Source organism: Cheilinus undulatus, linkage group 16, assembly GCF_018320785.1.
Source record: "Cheilinus undulatus linkage group 16, ASM1832078v1, whole genome shotgun sequence".
In the NCBI taxonomy this organism is placed as follows: domain Eukaryota; kingdom Metazoa; phylum Chordata; class Actinopteri; order Labriformes; family Labridae; genus Cheilinus; species Cheilinus undulatus.
In genome coordinates, this window is record NC_054880.1 from 44,989,410 (window position 1) to 45,012,978 (window position 23,569).

The following is a 23,569-nucleotide window of genomic DNA, read 5'->3' on the forward strand; positions in this document are numbered from 1 at the left end:
TTTCTTCATTAAAAGAACAAAGAACAGCAGTGAGTTGTTTTCTTTTCAAAAACCACAAAAGTGGTGTACTGACATGTCTACAGTTGCCATGGTTCATGTTATGCAGGTCTCTATGGAGTTTACTGCTCAGTAGCGGCTGTGCACGTGTTTTGTTGCTCTGATTGGCCTGTAAAGATGTGACAGACATATCATTAATCCAATCACCCTCCTAGTTTTTTTTTTTTTCAAAGGCTCTTTCCCTTCCCAAATGCCACCTATGGGACTTTTACAAATCAAACAAATCCATCTGGCGTGCCAGGTTACATAAACACAGCCTTAACTTTATTCCCGTCAGGATTTCATCCTGACTCTTTCCCTTGTTTTAGGATTTTTGCACCTGTAATGCATGCCAGGGCAGCCTGTTGTGGAGGGACAGACATCTGTGTTTGTTTTTGTTCTTTCTGAAGTTACGTGATCATGTGAGGTCTTTGGCAGGTTGGCAGGTGTGTGCTCTCCAGTGATCTGACAGTCTGGCTGAGTTATCTAGTGTGATCGTTCAGAGGGTAAAAGATGAAAAATTGTTTGAAATTTTCCTCATATCAGTGGTCTCCCACGTCTTTAAAATCATTTCAGATTAAAACATCATCTAGTGTGTGGCTGGCATAACAGGGTCACTGTGTTAGTTGGTGTGATGTGAGCCTGATATACTCTCTACAGCGTGGCTAACATTGAAAGCTAGCTCCACCAGGCTTTTTTCCTCTTTGCAGTTTAATATTGTGCTTTGATATGTGGATTCTTTTCACTTCAGTTTAGTAGTAATACATGAGTTTAACCTTCCACAGCCTACATGCCACTTTATTTCCATGTACTGCTCTAAAAATTGTCATACCGCACTGTTTTCACTACACGCTAACCTCTAAGACACCGCTGAGCTTCTTATATTTATGACCAGTGAAGTGCCGTGGGAAAGCTAAGGCAACAGCTATTAACTGAAGCTACAGCGGCCTCTAGTGGTCGGAGGTTCATTACAGTTTAAAAGAGTATTAAAGACCGGGATTTCAAGCCAGGCAGCACAGCAGGGGTTAGGGTCAGGGCCTTTCTGTGCAGAGTTTGCAGCTTCCTCCCACTACCAAAACATGCTCATTAGGTTAGTTGGTGACTCTAAATTGGCCGTAGGTGTGAGTGTGAGCATGCCTGGTTGCCTGTCTCTGTATGTCAGCCCTGTGATTGACTGGTGACCAGTCCAAGGTGTACCCCGCCTCTCACCCAGTGACAGCTGGGATTGGCTCCAGACCTCTACTACCAAGCCTGTGTTCATATAGAATGATAGGTAATTAGGTTAACCGACTCATAAATCTCGCGCTGGCTAATTTGATAAACAAATTTAACCATTTAAACTGCTTGCATCCCTACTAGCATCATCTATTTTTAACAGCTTTTCACCCTCATTAGCCCATAATCCTCATTTAAATAAAACTATCTGCAACTATGGCACCACAATGACATAAACCAGCCCTATTTAAAGAAGGGATTGTACATTAACATATGGTTCTCACTAATAGATAGAGTAATGGAGCACTGCTGTGGGTGTCTCTTGGCTGCACATATTGGTGGTGTGTGTCTGTGATGGGTGTGGCTGCAGCCAGTTGATGCATTGGTGGAGTCATGCCCAGGAAGCTGCCAATTCCCTTCTTTCCTCTCTCCTTCCTTCATCACCCCATTCCACCTCACCGCAGCAGCCTCCTCCTCCTCCTCCTCCTCCCTCTGCATCCTCTCCGTTTCTGTCTCTCTCTATCTCTGCCACTATTGCCCTCTCAGCAATCTGATCACCCCAGCACTTTACCCCCTCCTCCTCCTCCTTTTTCTGTCTGTCTTTCTCTCCTCTCTCCCCCGGTGTCTCCATCCCTTGCTTGCTGCTGTGGCCAGACATCAAGGTCAAATCTCTCCCTCCCTTTCTTCCTCCCCTCTTTCTTTTCTGCCCCTCCATTGACTCTACATTTCCTGTTCTCTGTTGCTATTCTCAAATTTCTGTCTCTGCCCGTCTAGCCAGATTTATTTTTGCTATTTCCTCCTCTTGTTTCTGTTAAAAGTGTAATTCATTGAACAAAAGAAGTCTTTATTTTTGACATGTTTGTTCTTCCATGTTTTATAAAGTAAAAACTGCACGCCCTTAAATAAATCTAACTCAGACTGTTTAAGAACAGCACAGCTCAGACACTGGAATTAATTCTAAGCAAAACAAAAATGTAACACTTGCTTAACTGTATAGTATATTAAAACTTAACACTACAGGTTAATAAACTCTTTAAGTGTTGTTAATTCAATCAAGTCTACACTGAAAATATCCTCAGTGTTAATTCAGCTCCTGTCATGTTACATGCAACACTTTCCCTGAGTTTATGTTATCATCGTGGGTGTCAGGTTCTCCTAATAGTTAATTTTGTAACACTTATTTTCTGACACATTTAAGAGTTCATCAGCACTCAGTTATTCTTTCAAGGAGACAGGTTTTTTTTTTTTGTATTGAATGTTTTATCATCTGATGCATTACAATCCATCTCAAAGGTCCTCAACTTTACCTTTAACACCGAGGCACATTCAATTATTCACACATCCACATGCAAGAATGGGGCAGACTAATACTGGTGTGCTGTAATTATATGGTTCTGTGATTGTCTTTACACAGTAACCATACCACCACCACAGGTGGGACGTCACTAACTCAGTTAACTACTTCACTCATGGTGCAAAAGTATATAACGTCAAAAGGAATCCCTATACAATAGGCAACATCAAAACCCATTTGAAACGTATTAAAACAAATGAAAAACAGCTAAACACTTTGCCCAAGTGCATGATGGGAAAACTCTACCTGCATATCCCCAGAAATAAAGGTGCCAGAGACCGGGGACCCCCACTGTACCTGAAGGTGTCTGAACACAGCCATGAACAATCAAGAATAGTCATGTGCAGACAAGGCCGTCCATTAGGGGGGATAAATCGGAGAGCTTTCTGTGGCCCATGGGAGTCAACAAAATCATGGTCTATTATAAAGTTAGGCTGTGATATCCATACTTTTTATTTAACCCTAATGATAACCACCCTTATCAAAGAAACTAATATCCTTTTTATTCATTTGTGTAGTAAAAAGTCCTCTTAAAATTGGAAATCCATTTTGTTAAAAACAGAAAAAGAATGGGTTAAAAATAGCTAAAATGGGTCAATAATAGCAAAAATTGGTGGGAAAAAAATGGTGAAATTGGATTTTAAAAGTAGCAGAAATGGGTTGGAAGTGGCAAAAATTAGGTAAAAAGGCCAAAAAATGACCAAAAAATGGTTTAAGTGGCAAAATGGAAATAAATAGTGGTTAAAGGGGATTAACAAGTGGCTGCAATGGCTTTTAAGGGATAAAAATGGGCAGAAATTTGGTTAAATGGGATGAAAAATTGATAGAAACTGGAATAAAAGGGTTAAAAAAAGGGCAGAAAAATAGGCAGAATTTGGCAGAAATTGGTAGAACTGGCAAAAATATACATTTCAAATAATGAAATGTGGTTAAAATGAGCAAAAATAGGCATCAGAACTGGTTAATAGTGGCAATACTGGGCCAACAGAGGCAACAATAGGCAGAAGTGGCAAAAATTGATTTAGAATTGGCAAAAACAGGCAGAAAAAAGTGTTGGAAAAGGTTTCAAATGGACAAAAATGGGTTATAAGTGGCAAAACTGTGTTGAAATTGACAAAATTGAAAGGAAAAATTTATGAAAACTGATTAAAATTGATCTAAATTGGTACGAAGTGACAGTAGTGTAATTTGAATGTATTCTTATTTTTTAAGGCATCTAGAGACCCCCTCTCAGTGTCTCGCCACCCCAAAGGGGGTCCCGACCCCAACGTTGAGAAACACTGGTCTAAGCACTCACAGCTGCGTTTTCATTAAGTTTTCATCAATATCTTTGTCATTTTTTGTCACAGAAATGCAGTTTAAACATGTCTGTGAACAGGACAATCTCATCTTTCACTTCCATCCTCTCTTGCCATTCCATGTGATTCACAGCCAGAGTTGCAGGACCAATAAGAGAGTAAGACCTGTTGATCTCTGATGATGGTGAAGCATTTGAGTGTTGCAGAAGCATTGGAACAAACACAGAAGCAGTGATAGTGAAAATAGAATGACAGACAACATTTATGCACAAAAAATGATATGACAAAATCTCATTTTAGACAAGTTTGCTACGCTCACTGACTATTTTATTTATATATTCGACTGCTTCATTGAAACAAAAACTTTGGTTAACCTATTTCACCTACACAATTGGTCCACATGATTGAAGGTGTTTTTTCACAGGAGATTCAAACATCCTTAGTCTCCAGCCCTACACCAAACTTACCTAAATATTCTTGCAGAAATAAAGTCAAGCTCACAACCCCGGTTGGTAACAACCCCTTAGCCGCTGTGGATCAGTGGTAGAGTAAGTCTTCATGTGTTGGGGAGGCTAAAGGTTGTTCCCCATTTCCTGCAGTTGTATGTTGATTTGTCCTTGAGCAAGACACTGAACCTCATCTTCCTCCCACAGCTGCTGCAGTGGCATGTGAAAGTAGATGAATGAGGCCAGTCAGTACTGACAGACATTACATGGCATCCTCTGCCATCAGTATGTGAATGTGACGTAGGACCTGCAGTGTATAATCACTTTGAGTCGTCAGATGACTGGAAAAGTGCAGCACAATCTCCATAAGTCCATTTAACAGTGTTTGCCACAGTGCTGCCTCTGGTATGTAATTGTCTTTAAAAAAAGCTAACGTCTGAAAATAACCTTCATTAGTGGTTAACTTGAACCCACATCCCAGTGAAAAACATCAACATAAGCTAATAGAAGGAGATATTTCCCTGAGGAATGTTGTGGAGAAAGGGCTACAGAGACAACAGAGAGTAAAACCCTCTGCACCGGCTCATTCTTAAGGTTTAAAACCATGTACCATGACAGTGACATTTTATGGAAGACTTTCCGCTGACTAAGAATAGTTCTAAGATTTAAGTAGTAATGTGTGACGTTTCTCTGTTGGTGCAGCCCCTACAGCGGTAGCAGTGTGTAAACTAAATTAGAAACTACGTCTGAACTTGATTCTAGCTGCTGCACCCCTTTACTGCTCTGTAATCCCTGTCGTTAGGTAACTTGAGAATAAGACAGAATAAGAGTGAAGGTGTATTAATAGTTAAGATTCTATCCTGATGTTATTTTACAGAGTGAACAGGAACTTCAGGTGCTAAAGCAGTAAACACAGTTGGCTTAAAACACAGAGGTATTTTAAACAGGATTGTTCTGGATTTGTTCAGGGCAGGATTAAGCCTAAGTGACCCCGCACAGGCATTGTTTGGACCTCATGATTCCATATCCAAGCCCTGAACTTAGATGGCTTTCAATGGATGGAAAATGGGCTGAAGTGAGTCACTCCAGTGTTCGCAGTACAGCAGAGAGGTGGCACATTATCATCAGTAAAAATCTAACATTCTGGACTTTTTTTACATTAATTATGGCATCTCTAACTATAACACAGATATACCTGCCCCTGAGATCTGAAGACCCTAGAAGCCTAGCTGTGGTCTAAGACTGTTTAGATGATGCTGGATGGCACAAAACTTCACAAAAATCAATAATTCCAAATCTGAAATCATTCTATTCAAAACAATCACAAGTAGTCTCGGTCCACTTTTGTAACTCTCTCCTGTCAGGTATCAGCCAAAAGCCCCTCTCTCGCATTCAACTGGTACAGAACGCAGCAGCTAGGCTTCTAACTGTTTTACCTGGGCTCCTACTGTTTCTATTGTTTTGTGGTACCTATGATGTCATGTTATGTCTGTGCTTTACTGATGTCTTAGTTTACTGATGTCTTATGATGCATGTGCTCTAATGATGTCTATGATGTCGTGGTTTGCTTGGTATCTGTGGCAATGAGGTTCTGGTGTCTAATGCTATTAGTTTATTATCTTAAACATGTTTTTTTTGTTCAGGTTCTTAAACTGTGTGGGTTCTGTTGATGTTTCTGCATGCCGTTGGTCCATTGTCTTTAGTTTGGGTTTGTTTGCTTTGTTCTTGCTGCCACACATGTCAAAGCACTTTGTAAACCCGCCTTTTTAAAAGTGCTATACAAATAAAGTTATTATTCTTAATATTATTACCAGAACTTCACATTTTTAAGGAAAAATCAAGAGGAAATTTTGACATTTTGGTCTCATGGAACATTTAAGGAAAGAAAAAACACTTAGTTTGAGCCTTTCAAAAACATTTATTGAGTAACCATGACATTAAAGGTCAGCTGTTCAAAGAACTTTTTGTCACTATTATCAAAAGAAAATGTGGTATTCTTTAATACTGGTGCAAGCTGAACCTGATTCCATAAAATAATGCTTTTCTTTTAGTTTTAGAAAAATGTCACCGTATTGGACCCTTACTTTATTTGCAGTCATTCTTTATTTAGTAAAGGTCCAGATAATAAATCTAACACTCAGATTAATGGTGGAGCTACATGATAGATAATCATCTGAATAGGAACAGCTTGGCCTGAAAAAGGTAGGACTTCTTAAATTGGGGTGAGATAGTTTGACATTGAGTGTAATATTCTGCCTTCAGTCTTCTCGTCGACATGAGCACCTTCCTCCCCTCTACATGTGCCATGCAGTTTTTGAATGTCATTCTGTCACTTTCCCCTCAAAGGGCCTCACATCTGCTCAGAGTGATAGACTTTATTCAGGCAGGGAGGAAGAGATAGAGGAGAAGGTAAATGTGAGTCACCGCTGGGCGTCTAGAAATGTCAAGTCGGAGACAGAAACTTTTCTTTTTTTAATCAATGAATAATGTTTGACTTCCTCCTCTCTCTGCTCCTCTCCAGTCAGAACTATCAACATGGGATTTTTCAGTCCATTGGTTTTAAGGAGTTTCATGACTACCTGACCGCCCCTGAAAGCAGCAGCCAGCAGGAGAAGGACACACTGCGAGACAAAGGTCAGAGTAAAACCCGATCAAAGGCCCAGAGATGAAGTCAGATTCAACAGTTGACCGATCAACCATAAGAACCTTTTTAAACCCTCTTTTCATTCTACCCTTCGTCTATAACAGCCTTCTTTTAACCCTTTCCAGGTATTGAAGCTCTGAAGATTGCTACCAGACGATACGCCCGCAAACAGAACAAATGGGTCCGAAACCGCTTCCTTAAAAGTGAGCATCCTTCATTATCTCCCTACCCACTGGATCCTGTTTGTTTGTTCTTACTCTCCTCTGCTTTAGTGATCAGCACTCTCTTTAACAAGATGAGATTCATGCACTTCTTAGGCCAACAATAAGCCTCTCAGACACCTCAGCGTGTTCCAGGTTACAGAGTGCACTGTGGGAGTGGGTGTGTATATTTATGTGTCCGTGTGCTCTGCAGGGTTCAGATGATGTAACTTTGAAAATGATTATTAAATGATGTGTTTTTATTGTTGCCAAAATATAAGAACATCAACTCACGTATATTGGAAGCCTTGGAGTGGCTTGGGATTGTTAGCTTAGCTTAGAATAGACTAGAAGGAGGAAATAGCTTGTCTGGCTTTTTTTCTGAAGGTGACAAAATTTATCCACTGGCTTCTTTAGGATGTTGTTTTAGGTCTAGTCTTAAGGCAGAGCTAACCTCACCAGGGTTTAATTTTTAACATACATTAAAGAAAGAAGAGGTCCAGAGACAGCTTTTTAAAACTGGCTTACAGGGAAAGCCCTTTCTAATACAGTAGAGAAGAGAAAATCAGATGGTAGCAGATGTTTAAAGTTTTGAGTAGCAACCGTAAAGCCACAAGAATTAAAACAGGATGTCTCTACATGGGATTATTTTCAGCCTAAGCACTGCAGCATCCTTTTTCATTCACTTCCACAGCATTACAGGTGTCGTATCATGCCCCCTTAATTTACTCACCATTTGGTCAAAATTCATTTGGATTTCACAGACTCTTATTGTAAGATCATTTTATTTTTTGAGGCTTAACAGCAGAAGAGTGATGGGAACTACAGGGAGAGACAGTTGGGGAAGACCTGCACTTAAAGAGTAGTGATGGCAGGATTTGTCAGCGTTGTTAACAAATGTTAATAAAATGTGTTGCAGACAGATTTAACTGACAGTATTTGATGGTCATTTCAGTCTGCATGTTTTTCATGCTGTATAGAGATGGGATTTATGGCTCTTTGAAGGGAGCTGGATCTTGTGGATCCGTTCCTTCCAAATAGCTGTTCAAAAAACTGGCTCATTTTGTATTTTTTTATTTAAGAAGCTAGCCAGGGTTAACTCATTTTATCCAAGAAATAATCACTGGAAGGAATGATAGGGGACAATTTGGGTCAGAATCATTCAACCATAGACATCTCACAGATATACACTATATTGCTAAAAGTATACTTTCACCCATCCACATAATGTAAATCAGGTGTTCCAATCACTTCCACAGCCACAGGTGTATAAAATCTTCACCTAGGCATGCAGACTGTTTCTACAAACATTAGTGAAAGAATGGCTCGCTCTCAGGAGCTCAGTGAATTCCAGCGTGGTACTGTGATAGGATGCCACCTGTGCAACAAGTCCAGTGGTGAAATTTCCTGGCTCCTAAATATTCCACAGTCAACTGTCAGTGGTATTATAACAAAGTGGAAGCCATTGGGAACGACAGCAAGTCAGCCACAAGTAGTAGGCCACGTAAAATGACAGAGCAGGGTCAGCGGATGCTGAGGCCCTTAGTGAGCAGAGGTTGCTGACTTTCTGCACAGTCAACCGCTACCGACCTCCAAACTTCATGTGGCCTTCAGATTAGCTCAAGAACGGTGTGTAGAGAGCTTCATAAATGTGTTTCCATGGCCGAGCAGCTGTATCCAAGCCATACATCACCAAGTGCAATGCCAAGCGTGGGATGCAGTGGTGTAAAGCACGCTGCCACTGGACTCTAGAGCAGTGGAGATGCCTTCTCTGGAGTGACCAATGGCGCTTCTCCATCTGGCAATCTGATGGATGAGTCTGGATTTGGTGGTTGCCAGGAGAACGGTACTTGTCTGACTGCATTGTGCCAAGTGTAAAGTTTGGTGGAGGGGGGATTATGGTGTGGGCTTGTTTTTCAGGAGCTGGACTTGGCCCCTTAGTTCCAGTGAAAGGAACTCTGAATGATTCAGCATACCAAGAGCTCCCAACTCTGTGGGAACAGTTTGGGGATGGCCCCTTCCTGTTCCAACATGACTGTGCACCAGTGCGCAAAGCAAGGTCCATAAAGACATGGAGGAGAGAGTTTGGTGTGGATCAACTTGACTGGCCTGCACAGAGTCCTGACCTCAACCTGATAGAACACCTTTGGGATGAATTAGAGTGGAGACTGAGAGCCAGGCCTTCTCGTCCAACATCAGTGTGTGACCTCACAAATGAGCTTCTGGAAGAATGGTCAAAAATTCCCATAAACACATTCCTAAACCTTGTGGAAAGCCTTCCCAGAAGTGTTGAAGCTGTTATAGCTGCAAAGGGTGGACCGACATCATATTAAACCCTGTGGATTAAGAATGGGATGTCACTTAAGTTCATATGAGAGTCAAGGCAGGTGAGCAAATATTTTTGGCAATATAGTGTATATCCACACAGCTGAGAGAGGAGAAGAAATCCTTTTTCCCTCAGCCGTGAAACTTTAAGCCACTGCAGCTAGTTAGCTAGCTTGTTGAGGACACTGCCTGAGGTGGAAACTGTCAACAGGCATGCAGGGGGAATTTCAAAATAAAAGCGGAACTTGAATCATCGATTTGGATCAATGTTTTGACTTTCCATTGATCTGATTGGATTATTCATCAACAATCATCAACAATGAGCTAAACTCTATAATTCCTACATGTCCTAACTAAAGAAACAATCGACTTAACTTTGTATAATAAAATGTGTAATTTTCAGCTAAATGACCACAGCCCCTAATGGCAGTTTTCATTAAGCTTTAGCATCAAGTTAAGGAACGTGGATCTAAATCTGTAGGTCTGTTTGTCATCCTTAAACATAGCTGCAGCCATGCTTTCGGGTATGTGGCTGTATTGTAGCTTAGACATCACATTTACTACTTACATTACCCTAACTTCATATTTGAACATTTCCATTTAAAGATACTTGAAATAATTAGAAGTGTTACTGCTTTTGTTACAGTTTTATGCATGCTTTAAAACATCTGTTTTCCTTAAACATACTGGAAATGATTTTATGAAGCCAGAGTAAACTGCTGTGTTACAGAGTGCAGGATGTTTCTAGATCCAAACACCTGCTTCTAAAACCCTGGGATAATTATTTCTCATCACTGTGTCCCTTGTGACACCGGTTGTATAAGAATGATCATTTGTGGTTGCTTCTGGCTCTGCAGACTGAATTAAAGCAACCGCAGCCAAAACCAACCAGCGTTTGGCAGTTGTTGATTTCCCACCCTGGTTGCAACCCCTGGACGTGTTTTTGAGTGTACACAAAGCCTGAGTGTGTTGGAAACCTGGCCTCTGTGGCCCACAGGCAGCATGCCCTGTAGTAACCCAGCCTCCTAATCCTGTTAGGTCCAAATGGCTTAGGCCACTCCAGGTCCTAAACCTCAATACCCCGTATTCTGACCGCCTGCCTGCTCGCTGCACGCACCATATGGTCTCCATCACATGTGTGTTTTTGTGTTCCTTTTACATATGCAGTAATCTGTCTGAAGTTGTCCGTGCTGTTCAACACATGCATGCGTCTCTGTCTGGCTCAGGACTGATCACATAACCTCTCCTAAAGACCGTCAGAGACGGGAGTCAGAGTGCAGCTGTCACTGACATCAGGCTGATGGTATACAGGTGGCAGCAGGTGAGCTCAATGCCCTTAAAGTCAGAAACTCTTAGTTATGGTTTAACCTCTGGGAATAAGGCATTAATAATCACAGATCTGATGGTCTCATGTTAACGTGGGAAGAATATGAGAGCAGCTTCATATATTTGGGAATGAACTTTAGGATCTGATTTTCTTTATTTGACTTTATGGCGCCTCTGTCAGACAGATAAAAGAAATTTCCCAGAAGTACTTGTAGCTGTCAGAGTCCATACGAAGTTGGCACTAGCTACATAACCTAGCAGAGCTGATGGATTAGTAAGATTCCACGTCTGTCATTGGGCCGATCCATCTTACAGTGCTTTAACCTGAAATGCTGGTTCTTGATTTAGAGAGTGACGGGACCAATCAGGGACATTTGAGGAGAACAAGTTGGGAGCTACTAGAGCTGGGCTGTTAATCCAAACTAGATTACATCACAATCCGACCTACTGCAGTTTTAAACTGTAGAAGGTGCTGTATGTCTTTGACCTGAAATGGTTTTCAAAATGTCAGTTTAATATATGTTTTTGAGGCAGAGATGTTACGCTCCACACTAGTGTAATTTCAATTTTAATAATTTCCAAAAAATCCCACTTTGTTTTTTTTGTATCTCTTTGTCTAATTAAAAATGAAAAAGACCTAAAATGATCATTCTCTTAAGTACCACACTTTTTTATTGATGTGTCTATATGATTATAGTATCAATTATTTTTGATAATTATTGGTTTTATTGTTATTATTATTATTTATTATTGCATTTTTTTGTTTTTGTTTTCATTATTATTATCATTATTTGTTTTTATTATTTTAATTTATTATTATCACCATTATTATTAGGGGTGCACCGATCGATCGGCCAAGAATGGTATCGGCGCCGATTTCCTTAATTTTAGGACATCGGCAATCGGCCGATCCTTGTAAATAAGATCGGTGGATAAGATCGGTTTCATATGCCTCTACCTACTAAAATGTGAAAGATGAATGATAAAGGAACTCATATAATTTAGTAGTTTGGACAGCAATGCTTTAAACTTTTCATTTATATTTGAGAGAACTACCTCATGTGCAGTTAAAACAACAAGTTTGTATTGTTTCATGGGTATTGTTCAGTGTTATTCAATAAAATAAGATTGGAACATTAGAGGTGTACGCTGTCAGTTATAAAAAAAATCGGTATCGGCAAAAATCGGAATCGGCAGGTCAGGCTTTTTAAAGATTGGTGATCGGTGATTGGCCAGAAAATTGCAATCGGTGCACCCCTAATTCTAATAATAATAATAATAATAATAATAATAATATTTATATTTCTGTTATTTTTTATTATTGTTATTTTTATTTTTATTATTATTATTTATTTTTTATTATTTATTTTTCTGCATTGTTCATCCTTAGTTTGATCTACCAAATATTCTGTTTGTTATAATATAGACTCATTTATTGCTTGTTTGCTGAGAAATACATGAGATGTGAATCTTAAGAAGTAATCACATATTAAACTACAATCCCCATATTTGGGGTAAAATACTGCAATTAGATTAATTTCCCAAATCGTCCAGCCCAAGTAGTTATGCCTTAGTTTTACTGCAAGCCTGGAAATCAGAGGTTTTCAGACATTTTCACCCAAGGCCAAAATCTTAATGCTCATCATATCTACGTTGGCTTATTAAAAAGTGTTTTATCATGTAAAGTAAATGCATTTTAATTACAAATAAAACCTACAGTGTGCCTTGGATCGCTTTTAGGAACAGTTGAAGTTTTTCTATTTTTTGGATAAAATTTTAGATTTAAGATTAAACTCTTTTTTGGTCATGCGACCCCCTCTTTACCAAAAGGAATTGAGCAAATCAAGCCCTCGGTTTCCAAAGAGTACCTCCATATGAAACAGAGACCCAGCGGTGCTTCTTTTTAGTCTTGAAGCACATCATATCCACTGCTGTAAACAATGGCGACCTGCAAAGAGGCTAGTGTGGAAGTAGCTATAGCTGCAGTTTTCTCAGATCACATCATTTCTTTATTTAAAGAAGAGCAAAGAAACACACTGAAAGCTTTAGTTGGTGAAAATTGTGTTTTTTGCTCTTTCTCGACTGACTTTGGGGAGCCTTTGATTTAGCACTAGCACCACTGACAGTGAGCAAAGATCATGGCTGCTTGTTGAGTCTGTGTTATGTTGTTTACTCTGCAGCGGCGCTGGCCTACGTTGTCATGTTTGGTCACTCTGATTGGCCTGTAGTGAGTGTGACTCACAGAACATTCCTCCAGTCATCCTCTGATTTTTTCAATGATTCCTCCCTTTTGCCTTTACCTAATACCTCCCTAATGTGTTTAGTTTATCCTTGAGCCAGAGTTAAAGAAAACCCTTCAAAGAGTTCTTGAGATTGATTCACAGGCAGGGGTGAATGTGAGGACCACTGACCTTGACTTTTGACCTTCAAACCCCAAAATGTATTCATCCTCCAATCAGAGCAGACATGTGTGCCAAGTTTTAAGAAAATCCCTCAAAGCTTCTTTGAGATGTCAAGTTCACTACAACAGCCTGGCCTGGACGAACAGACGAACAGACGGACAGATGGAAACCCAGAAACATAAAGCCTTCAGCCCCTGATGTCACTGGTGTGGGGGAAAAGATTCTAGATTAAATCATAAATCTCTTTTTTCTATGGGGAATGCTTTCTGTGTTCAAAATTATGAAAGCTTTAGAGATGACTGACACTCACTTGCTTCAACCTTGGTATCATGGACAAGATCAGTCTCTTTGTCAGAAAATCTTTAGATCATAAAGGCTGCTTGAAAAGTTCCAGTCATAGTGTGGTGAAAGTGCCTGCGACAGATTTGTTGGGCTGGATGAGACTGTGAAATTTTACAAGTAAGATCTGGACATTCATCAAGCTGGTGGGTATTTGGACTAGGGCTGAAGGATTTGCAAAGATTATCAAATTATGATTCCCCCTCTCCCATATTGTGATTGTGGTAACATATGAGATTATTATTACACTCCTCATTTATGCATTTTTCAACAGATACAAATCATTCTATATTATAACCTACGTTCAGTCAGTAACACTTATCATACATCTAACCATTTAATTGCAAAATGGATTTATGTTTTTATTTGGCATCTACTCTAAAGATGCTCCCTGGGTTAGTCGAGCAGCTGCTGTGATTTTTCAGGGATTGCATGGCTAGAAACCCCCGTATGGATGGATACATAAATGGCAATGCGTACTGAATACAATAAAATTAGTTCAAACACAATGAATCCATAGTAGCATGAATCTGAATATGAGGGAGCAACAAGCTTTATGCTATAAAGGAGGAGGCTGGGGTGGAGGAGGTGAAGTTTTGCCAGCAGTAGCGTGGTGCATCAGCATTAATGTAAACAGGGATTAGTGAGAAGTGTGTCATATTCAAATACACCACTACATTGAGAGAAAGAGCTGTGATTGGTTGTGGGAGTTGGGAGGCGATAACTGGCTTCAGCTTTTCATGGCTGGGCGTATGACTACCATGACCTAATGCTGAGCTTCATCAATATTAGATGGAATGAACGAGGGCTAGAACAATTGTATATCCACAGTACTGTGCAGAAGTTTTAGGCATGTTTGGGCCACAATTTGAAGCTGAAGTAAGGTGTGTAATGGCGAGTACACCCACCTGAGGGCCCCATCAGGTGGGAAGGAGGATCGATACAACCCAGGTCATGCTCTGGATGTCTTTGTGCATCACGAAGGTCATGGGAAAATAATCTGATAAAAACAAAACAAAAACCACAGCTTTATGGTGGACTTAAGGGTAGATGTGGTGCTTAAACATAGCCTAGGGTACTGTTAGGAGTAGGAGGGTTGCCACACCCCCTGGTTGTCATGTGTATGTTCTAAGCACTTGAAAACTGTTGGTGGTTGCTGGGCATACTACCAGGGGTGTAAAGGCCCGGACAAAAGAAATGCTGTTAAGCTCGACCTTGGCTGCTGAGCAGCACATATACGTGTCAAATGTGTCGACGCTGACTTTGGCCGCCCTCCCTCCTCTCTTCAGCCTGGGGTTGTGGAACATCAGGACCTGTGAAGAACCGGTAGTGCTCTACATGCCTACAACTTCTGCACAGTACTATATATATATATATGTATATATATATATATAATTTTGCTCATATTGTAAATTTGTTGCCAGTTGCCTTATTGAATGGCATTATCATTTTTATGTTGCTCATTTTGATTAAGAAAAACATGCAAGAAACATGAAACAGAGGATTTTTGTAAACCATTCTAAAAACAGTAATCATGAATCTTTGCATAATGTGCATAAAATTTCTGCTGCAGCAAAAATGAATGTTAAACCAGTGTTTTGACATATTTCAAGTGAAAGAAATATTGCAACTTCTGCTTCTGTAACTTGCAGCAGGCCATATTGTGATTTAATCTAATTTGTGATTAATTGCCAAGCCCTGATTTGAATCTTGCATTAAAAACATGCGCAGCCACAGACAATGATATATGAAGCAGGGTTGTGGATTTTGAGAGAAAGAAACACAAGTTTCTGGCTGGCTGCAAAAATATTCCTTTCACATGTTTTGATTTGGCGTTAAAGGGGACATATTTTACCTTTTTAAAACAAGTTCCCAAGATATTCCTGTGAAGTTTGTTGCTGAAAAAACACTCCAGTATAGGATTTTTGCATGTCTAAACCCCCTCTATTTCAGCCCTGCTCAGAATGAGCTGTTTCTGTGTCTGTGGCTTTAAATGTTAATGAGCTGTCTGACTCCGCCCCCTGATCACACCCTCTCAGAAAATAGGTGTGGCACTCCTGATGTTACAGATGCTTTTATTCAAAGTTTAAGACCTGGCAGGGATTTGAACCATCAATCTCCTAGACCAAAGTCAGCAGGGTAACTCACTGAGCTATCCAGCATCTCAGCTGGCACCTGAGAGGAGGATCAGAAAATGAAGGCGGAACTTTCTTCCAAGTGGGGAGGGCTAAACAAGCCTGGGGGTGGGGCTAACTCCCCACATGACATCATGAGGTGAAAATCTGAGAACGTGTTGTTTCAGCACACATTTTCTGAAAGGTGGAGAAAGAGAGGGGGGAGGGAATGGATTTTATGGATTTTTCTGATTCTTGGTGGGATTGTGGACAGACAAGGGGCACATATTTTTGTTAGAAAAGCCTGAAAAAGTGATTTTTTTTCCACAATATGTCCCCTTTAATGTGCCAAGAACAGCAAAAGCTACTTTATGGTGTGGTGTAGGGCTCAACAGTTTTGCAGAATTGCAATTGCGATTTGATCTGGGATTATTCCTTAAGTTCATTTTATTATGTTTTTACCAACACAAGTAATAAATAATTCTATATTGTAACAAATACAATGTTACATAAAACTAGAGCTGAACAATTTTGAAAAAAAATCTAATTGTGATTATTTTGCCTTTCATTGCAAATCGGATAGGAATTGATGTATTGAAGGGAGTTATAATGTTATGTCATTCTCACATTTAATTAAAAAAAACATACAAAAGAAGTAGGATTTTTGTAGACTGTTCTAAAAGAAATGCCTGTAAATGATTGCATGATCTGTAATGCATAACATCTCTGCTGCAAAGAGATGCCCAGCCCTACTGTGGTGATGATTGATTGGCTAATAGAATAATGTTATTCATCTTTACCTTTGAGCTTTAAACTCATGAATCTGATCTTTAACACTTGTTTTGACTTAGAAAGTCCTGCAGATAAGATCAGTGGAAGAAGGTGTTTTGGAAGTGTTTTAAGGCTTTGCTTCTTTGCACTTCTTTGTGTTTATTAAAACTTTTCATTTAAGTTAGTTAATAAAATAGATGTTATTCCCACATGCAGGTTAATGTTATGTTCACACATAGACCACGCTCCCTGAGAACTTAATCCTGCATGTTAGTATCTATTTCAGTCATTCCTTTGGTGTCGTAGCCTCGGAGTATTTCCTCGTAGTGCAGCCTTGTCCTTGCGTCCACCTCTCAGCCCGGATTGTCCCACCGCAGGGTTTCCCTCTTTCACCCCGTTCATCCCACCTTTTCCGTCTACATCGACTCAGTTCACCTCGCTCCCTCGTTGTGACTGCTGACCTCTTTTCTGTCCTGTCTGAGCCCCACTTACACGCACATATACACACACACACACACAGTAACGCCGGCAGGCCTCAGCTGAGCAGGCTAATCTCTAAAAGCATTACAGAGCTGCCGGGAATTTGCCCCGACCACACAAACTCTGGCAACAGGGTCACAGGGGGCTACAGAGACCAAGTCGAGTACAAAGAGAGACTAGTGGGTCAAAGGGAAAGACGAACTGGAAATGACAGAGGGCCTCAGTCAGGCGGACACAATGAAGTCGGTCAGAGAAGCAGGGAAGAGGAGCGGGATGTTGACCGTAAATGTAAATATACTGAAAGACACTGAGCCGCATGCCTTGAAGACACGAGCTTAACCCAGTTTTACGGTTCATTTTGTTTACCGGGGACTGTCAGTGAGGGAGCAGGTGGGCGTTCGGTGTCTTAAATACTTTTCAGCGGGATCCGCGCTTCTTGATGGGCTCAACTTTACTGCGGGGATTTAAACGCCGGGTCAGCCGGTTCAAATTAAAGCAAGCTTAATTTGTCCTGCCTTTAACTACGTCTTTTCTAAGGTATAGGATCTGTGTGTGTGCGGGTATAGGGACTGTTTAATTAGAAGATTTAATTACCCTTCGAGAAAATGGTAATGTGAGGTTATATGCATTTTAATAAGTGGCACATTTATTCACCCGCAGAGTTTGTTCAAGTACACACACTCCACATGTAACCAGGATACGCTGGTGTAGTTTGACAGAGGCCCCATGAGTGTTAAGTAACAGGGGTGTAGGTGTCTTTAAGTCCCACGAGAGAGATGCTGAGTGAGAGAGTGGAGGATGGTGGAAGGCAGACAAACAGAAAGAAAGACAGAGAAACAAGAGCGACACATGGGTGCATGGAGAGTGAAGGAAACCCGATCCAGCTGGGGTGACAGGTGTGGGGCGAGTTCACACCCTTGTCTTCTGGCTAGTGCAAAAGTTCATGTGCACACAAGCACAAGTGTAACCTCCCCCCCGTGGAGTTCTGCCAGGCTGGATGTCACGGTAAAAACCTCCCAGGCACCTCGGTGAGGTTGGGAGGGGCGAGGGAGCGCTGGCATAGAGGAGACAGATGCAAAGGGTTAAAGGAGAGACGGTCGTAGGTGTGTTTAGATTCAATCCCATCCATGAGCTACCTGAGAGTGAAACAAGGATTTATGCTCACGTCAAAGAAGCAAGTTCATATGATTAAACCTTGTTTCAGGAGAGATATGGTTTATTCAAAATCCTGCAAAAAAAAAAAAGAACTGCCATAATCCAGTAAATAACCCGAATTTTCCTGCGGTACATGGTATTATGTGATTAAAAATCACATTATGCAAGAAGCCGCTCAGGCCAAGCACGGGCCAACGTACATTTTGCACTCCTGTTGAGTAAAGCAAGGGCCTCCACATGTCGTCCAATTTAATTCTTGGAGTAAATGCTTATTTTACCAACTTTAAAGATGCCAGTAGTTAAGGCTGTTCAATTCTGGAAAAAAAAAGATAATCATGATGATTTGAGTTGGTATTGAAATCACAATTATTAAATAATTGATTTTATGAAATCTGCATCACATGCATGTAGTGTCCAAGATGTCTTTTATAAAAAACTGAACTGCTTATGGTGTAGATACTTAACAGTAAACCAGCATTTATTTTTTTGGTGGATGAATTGAAAAAAGTGGGAACCCAATGCAGTTTGAGGCTGGAAGACGTCGCCACTTTAAGGTCCATCTTCACACCTGATAGTCCAGGGGACCCGGTTTGGTTCGGTGCTCAAATTGCAACATTGTTGAACTTTCTTATGGAGCTCTAAGGTCGCATTTACATCAGAGCTGTTTGGCCCGCTTTAAACAAACTCTGGTCTGTTTTCCCGGATAGTCCAGTTCATTTGGAGGGGTGTGAAAGCTCACACAAACTCTGCTGCGGACCAACAACAAGCAGACTCTGGTCCGCTTAAAACTGAGGGTCTCAGTTCTTTTGAGGTGTGAAAGCAAAGCGGACCAACTTGTGAACCAAAGGCATAAGGTGGTAACCTTGCAAAGCAGATGGATTCGGCCGTTTCTGTGTTTCTCACTGGTGAATCCATCTTGCAAAGCTCCCATCTAAAACGTTAGGGCCCGGTTAGAAAGTGACAGGACCAATCAGCAACAAGGTGTTAACTTTGGGGCGCGGAAGAGTCATAATGTAAGTAAGCGGCAACGAGAGGCCGGTGCAATTATGGAGGAAGAGCTTAGTGTGGATTCTACTAAAGTGCCAGTTTTATCAGAACTTGATGACATTTCTTCGTTTAAAGAAGAACAAAGAACAGCAGTGAGTTGTTTTCTTTTCAAAAACCACAAAAGTCGTGTACTAACATGTCTACAGTCGCCATGGTTTGCGTAATGCAGCTCTCTATGGAGTTTACTCCTCGGTTGCGGCTACGTCACATGTTTTGTTGCTCTGATTGGCCCATAAAGATGTGACAGACATAAAGTTTGTCCAATCACACTCCGAGTTTTTTTTTCAAAGGCTCTGCCCTTCCCCAAACACCATCTATGGAAGTTCAGGTTAATAAGGTGGCACAAAGCGTAAAATGTACAGATTTGTATGTGATGTCATACACTCAAATACATGTCAGTACCTTGCTCGGCATCTGTGTAGCCATAGCAACACATCATAGTCAGTCGCTCACATTTTGGCTCGCCTTTTTCTTCTGTACCGATTCATTCGTCTCATTTTAAAATCGACATGCTGGACAGCTTGCTGCCACAGTCTGCTCATAACGCCCCAAACAAAACAGAAACCCCAAGAGAGCATGAATTTGGTGTTGTTTCATTGTTTATGTGGGGGAAAAAAAGACCTGTGGAAGGAGATGGAGTTCCAGTTTCGTCTTCTTCTACATCTCCTGTTCTACTTCGCCGTTCTTTGTTTGGGACAACAGCGCCACAAACTTATAATTTGTTTCGTTTGACCAAGGGCAATGTGAATGCGAACCAAACCATATGGAAGTGCAACAGTGGTGCAATTTGAGTTCTCAATGGAACCATGAAAGCGACCTTATACATATTTTCTCCTTTGATATGTGAAATTCATGGTCAAAGATTACATGTTGGTTTGCTGTCTACACCTAATGGAGTTCAGCTCTTACTGAAAGCACACCTCATCTCAAAAAACGTAATTGCTGATGGAGTTAGGTGGAAAACGACGCTCCATGAGCACACTGGATAGATGAATTCATTGAGTCAATGCATGTGCTATGATGGCAAGCTCTGTCCAACTCTGAGTTTAGAGAATTTCATTGATTTATCAACACTGATATACTCCCAGGAAAAAGAAATACAAACTAAACTGCATTACCATAGATCACATTACGACAGATGGAGCCTATTACAGTTTGACATCAGGAAAGATCGTAGCGCAGTGTCATCACATGACACAAGTATGCGCCCGTGTTTATTTTAACAGTTTATTGATTTGATGAGTTGCATCCTGTATCATTAGCAGGAGTTCTCACATCACTTATACAGCATCTACAAACACAAGCAGTAATGCTGCAGTTGGAAATGGACACACACTCTTGGGTCATTTATTTTATACATGCATGAACACATCTGTGATTGATGCAGAATAAATGAATTAACTTCAGCTGTTATGATGACCATACACAGTAAGCTATATAAAAAACACTACTTATATACAAAGATGTGACTCTCAGCCATGGAAAATGTCAACAAAGGCTGTTTCCACATCATGCCGTTAATCCTCCTGTCTTACACCAACCACTGGCTGCAGTTTAAAGGATTAAAGTAACTATATAGAAACAGTCTGTCTAATCACTGATAGTTTAGTGTGCTTCTGTAGGTCATATGGGGGCTTAAATATTAGTTTCAGTCATTCATAACAGCTGCTCCTAAACACTGACATGATCACTTGCAACACTAAATTATTTATCATTTTGTCCGCACTGAAAAATGCCTTGAGCCAAGTTATTTAACGTCCTGCAGAAATGTCAGAAGTGATTCACAGAAAGAGGTGAGGGAGGCAGAAAGTGGAAGAGGAATGAGGGTGCTGAGTGAACAGCGGCAGCTGTTGCAGCATGGCCAACAGCCAAAGTAGCACAGCTGGGCCAGGAGGGACGCAGCGCTGAGACTTGTAGTGGAGTTTTTATAGCAGAGCACACACAGGCTCACACATCCTCGCTCAGCAAACACAGGGATAATGCAGCATATGACTCCTGGCCTGCTTGTCGCAACAGGTGGACTACTGTTGCAACACACACACACAGTCACACAACACTGTGGAGCAGCTGCTAGGCGACAAGAGACGCTCTTTCTTGTTGGCAAAGCGATCTCCCCTGTGTGCCTGAAAGCCAACGCTCACAGCCGCGGTGTGTGCGTGCGTGTGTTGGCCACCCTGCTCTTTGTCCCGGCTGCACTTCTTATCAACCCTCATTCACCGCAGAGTGGATTAAAAGGGTTAAATTTCACTAGAACATAAACAAGTTTGCAAGAAGGGGGAGTGCACCCATCCAGCATCTGGCAACCCACCCTACACTGTCTCCTTTCTCTACCCCCCTGCTCCACTCAGCTCAGTGGGAGGCAGGTAGCTGCAGAGGGGAGTAATGTGATGGGGTGTGTGTTAAGAGAGATTAAAGAACAAAGCGAGGAGATAACAGCAACAGAAGGGTGAAGGAGGGTGGCTGGCAATGTGGAGCACCTAAGGGAGAGCTCCAGTGTGCATGTGGTAGAGCTATGCCAGGTGACGCTCGCCACCAGCTGCCCGCTATTGTGCCCAAAACACAAAAGACTTCCCCTCTAACACACAAACATACAGTGAAACTTTGATTAACATTCACTACTGGTTTGAAAAGACACATTAACAACTGACCCTCTGTCAGACTGCATTAATTCACACGAGCAGCTGAAGAAGGAAAAAACAAACATGTCCAGTAGTGTTGATATGTGGCAAAGCTAGAGGAAATGATTGAATTTATCTACCAGTCAAGTGGCTTATGCTATAACAAAGGGCAAATTCACCCCTTAAGGAGTTGAAATGTTGCACGTGCCAAGAACTGAGCCAAAACTGGAATTTATGGCTCTCAGACAAGGCTGTGTGAAGATGCTTATTGTCTCTTTTCTGTGGCACAGTCAATGCAGTTTATAGTAGTGATGATTGGATGATACTGTTACCACTGTTTCTCTGTAATAATGGAGCCCCAGACAGTTTCCTACAGAGTCTAATCTATATACTGTCTGCTGATGTCAACTCCACAGCTCAGTCTGTGTGTGCAAAGGATTAGGGCATAATTGAGTTGGCTAGCTGTGTCTTACAGGTTAATTGGATATATACACAGAAGTGTGTGCATCACACATTCATATGTCAGGAAAATCATCTGAATATACGCAGTTATGGCCCACTTTTGCAGTGAATATTTTGTATTTTATCATAATTTCTACAGCACCACTTCATAACAAACATTATCCCAAGACAGCTTTTGTAAAGACAGGTCCAGACCAGTGCTTCTTAAAGTGTGGGTGTGGGGGTTCACAACCTGAAAGAGGTCATAGGGTGACCAGGACAGGAGTGTGGCCAACTGGGAGACCTGGTTCCCTTTAAAATCCGATTGGCCGCCCCGGGCACCAGGCCAGGATCCTGAACCATAGGTCTTTTTAAAGTTAACTTCTAAGTCAGCGGGTTATGTGTCTCTGCTGTCTTTAGACCAGTGGTTCTCAACCTTTTCAGCCCACGACCCCCAAAATAAAGGTGCCACAGACCGGGGACCCCCAATGTACCTGAAGGTGGTTGAACACAGCAAAGCATATTCTAGAATAGTCATGTGCAGACAGTGCTGCCCATAAGGGGGATAAATGGGAGAGCTTTCTGGGATCCAGCCAAACTGGGGGCCCATGGAGGTCAGAAAAATCAGGGTCCATTGTAAAGTTAGCCATATCCTATATTTAACCTGAATAATAACCATTCTTAACATAGCAACAGATATATTTTAAGTCATTTGTGCTGAAGTATATAGTCATCTTAAAAATGTCAGTCCCTTTTCTTAAAAACAGAATTGAATTAATTAAAAAAAAAATCCAAAAAAGGTGGTTAAATGGGCTTTTTTAAGTAGTAGAAATGGGTTACAAGTGGCACAAATTTGATAACAGTGGCAAAAAAAGCAAAAAATGGCTGGTTGAAGTGGCAAAAACAGGCAAAAAAAGTGGTAAGAGGGGATTAAAAAGTGGCAGAAATAGGTTTTAAGTGGTAAAAATTGGTGAAATGTGATTTAAAAGTGGGAAAACTTGCTTTAAACTGGGCAAAAATGGGTTAACTGGGGCAGAGAAATAGGCAGAAATTGGCTGAACTGGTCCAAATGGGCATATCAAACCGTGAAATGTGGTTGAAATGGGCAAAAATGGGCGTAAAATGTAATTTTTAAAAAAAATGGATGATAGTGGCAATATTGGGTCAACAGAGGCAACAATTATACTGAAAGTGGCAAGAATTGGTTTAGAAGTGGCAAAGAAGGCAGTAAAAATTGGTGTAAAGGGTTTTAAATCAATAAAAATGGTCTTTGAGTGGCAAAAATCTGTTAATATTGGCCAAAAAATGTTGGTAAAAAGGGATGAAAATGGGTTGAAATTTGGCAAACATGGAGCAAA

General features: G+C 41.0%; 1 protein-coding gene across 1 annotated transcript in view; it reads left to right on the forward strand.

The window, feature by feature from the left end:
• The window catches only part of trit1 (tRNA isopentenyltransferase 1), a 78,024-nt gene that overhangs the window by 44,291 nt on the left and 10,164 nt on the right, over positions 1-23,569 (forward strand). The window contains exons 7-8 of the mRNA XM_041810039.1: positions 6,871-6,983; positions 7,119-7,196. Of these exons, the coding sequence (XP_041665973.1) occupies positions 6,871-6,983; positions 7,119-7,196 (191 nt within the window). The remainder of the gene's footprint in view (positions 1-6,870; positions 6,984-7,118; positions 7,197-23,569) is intronic.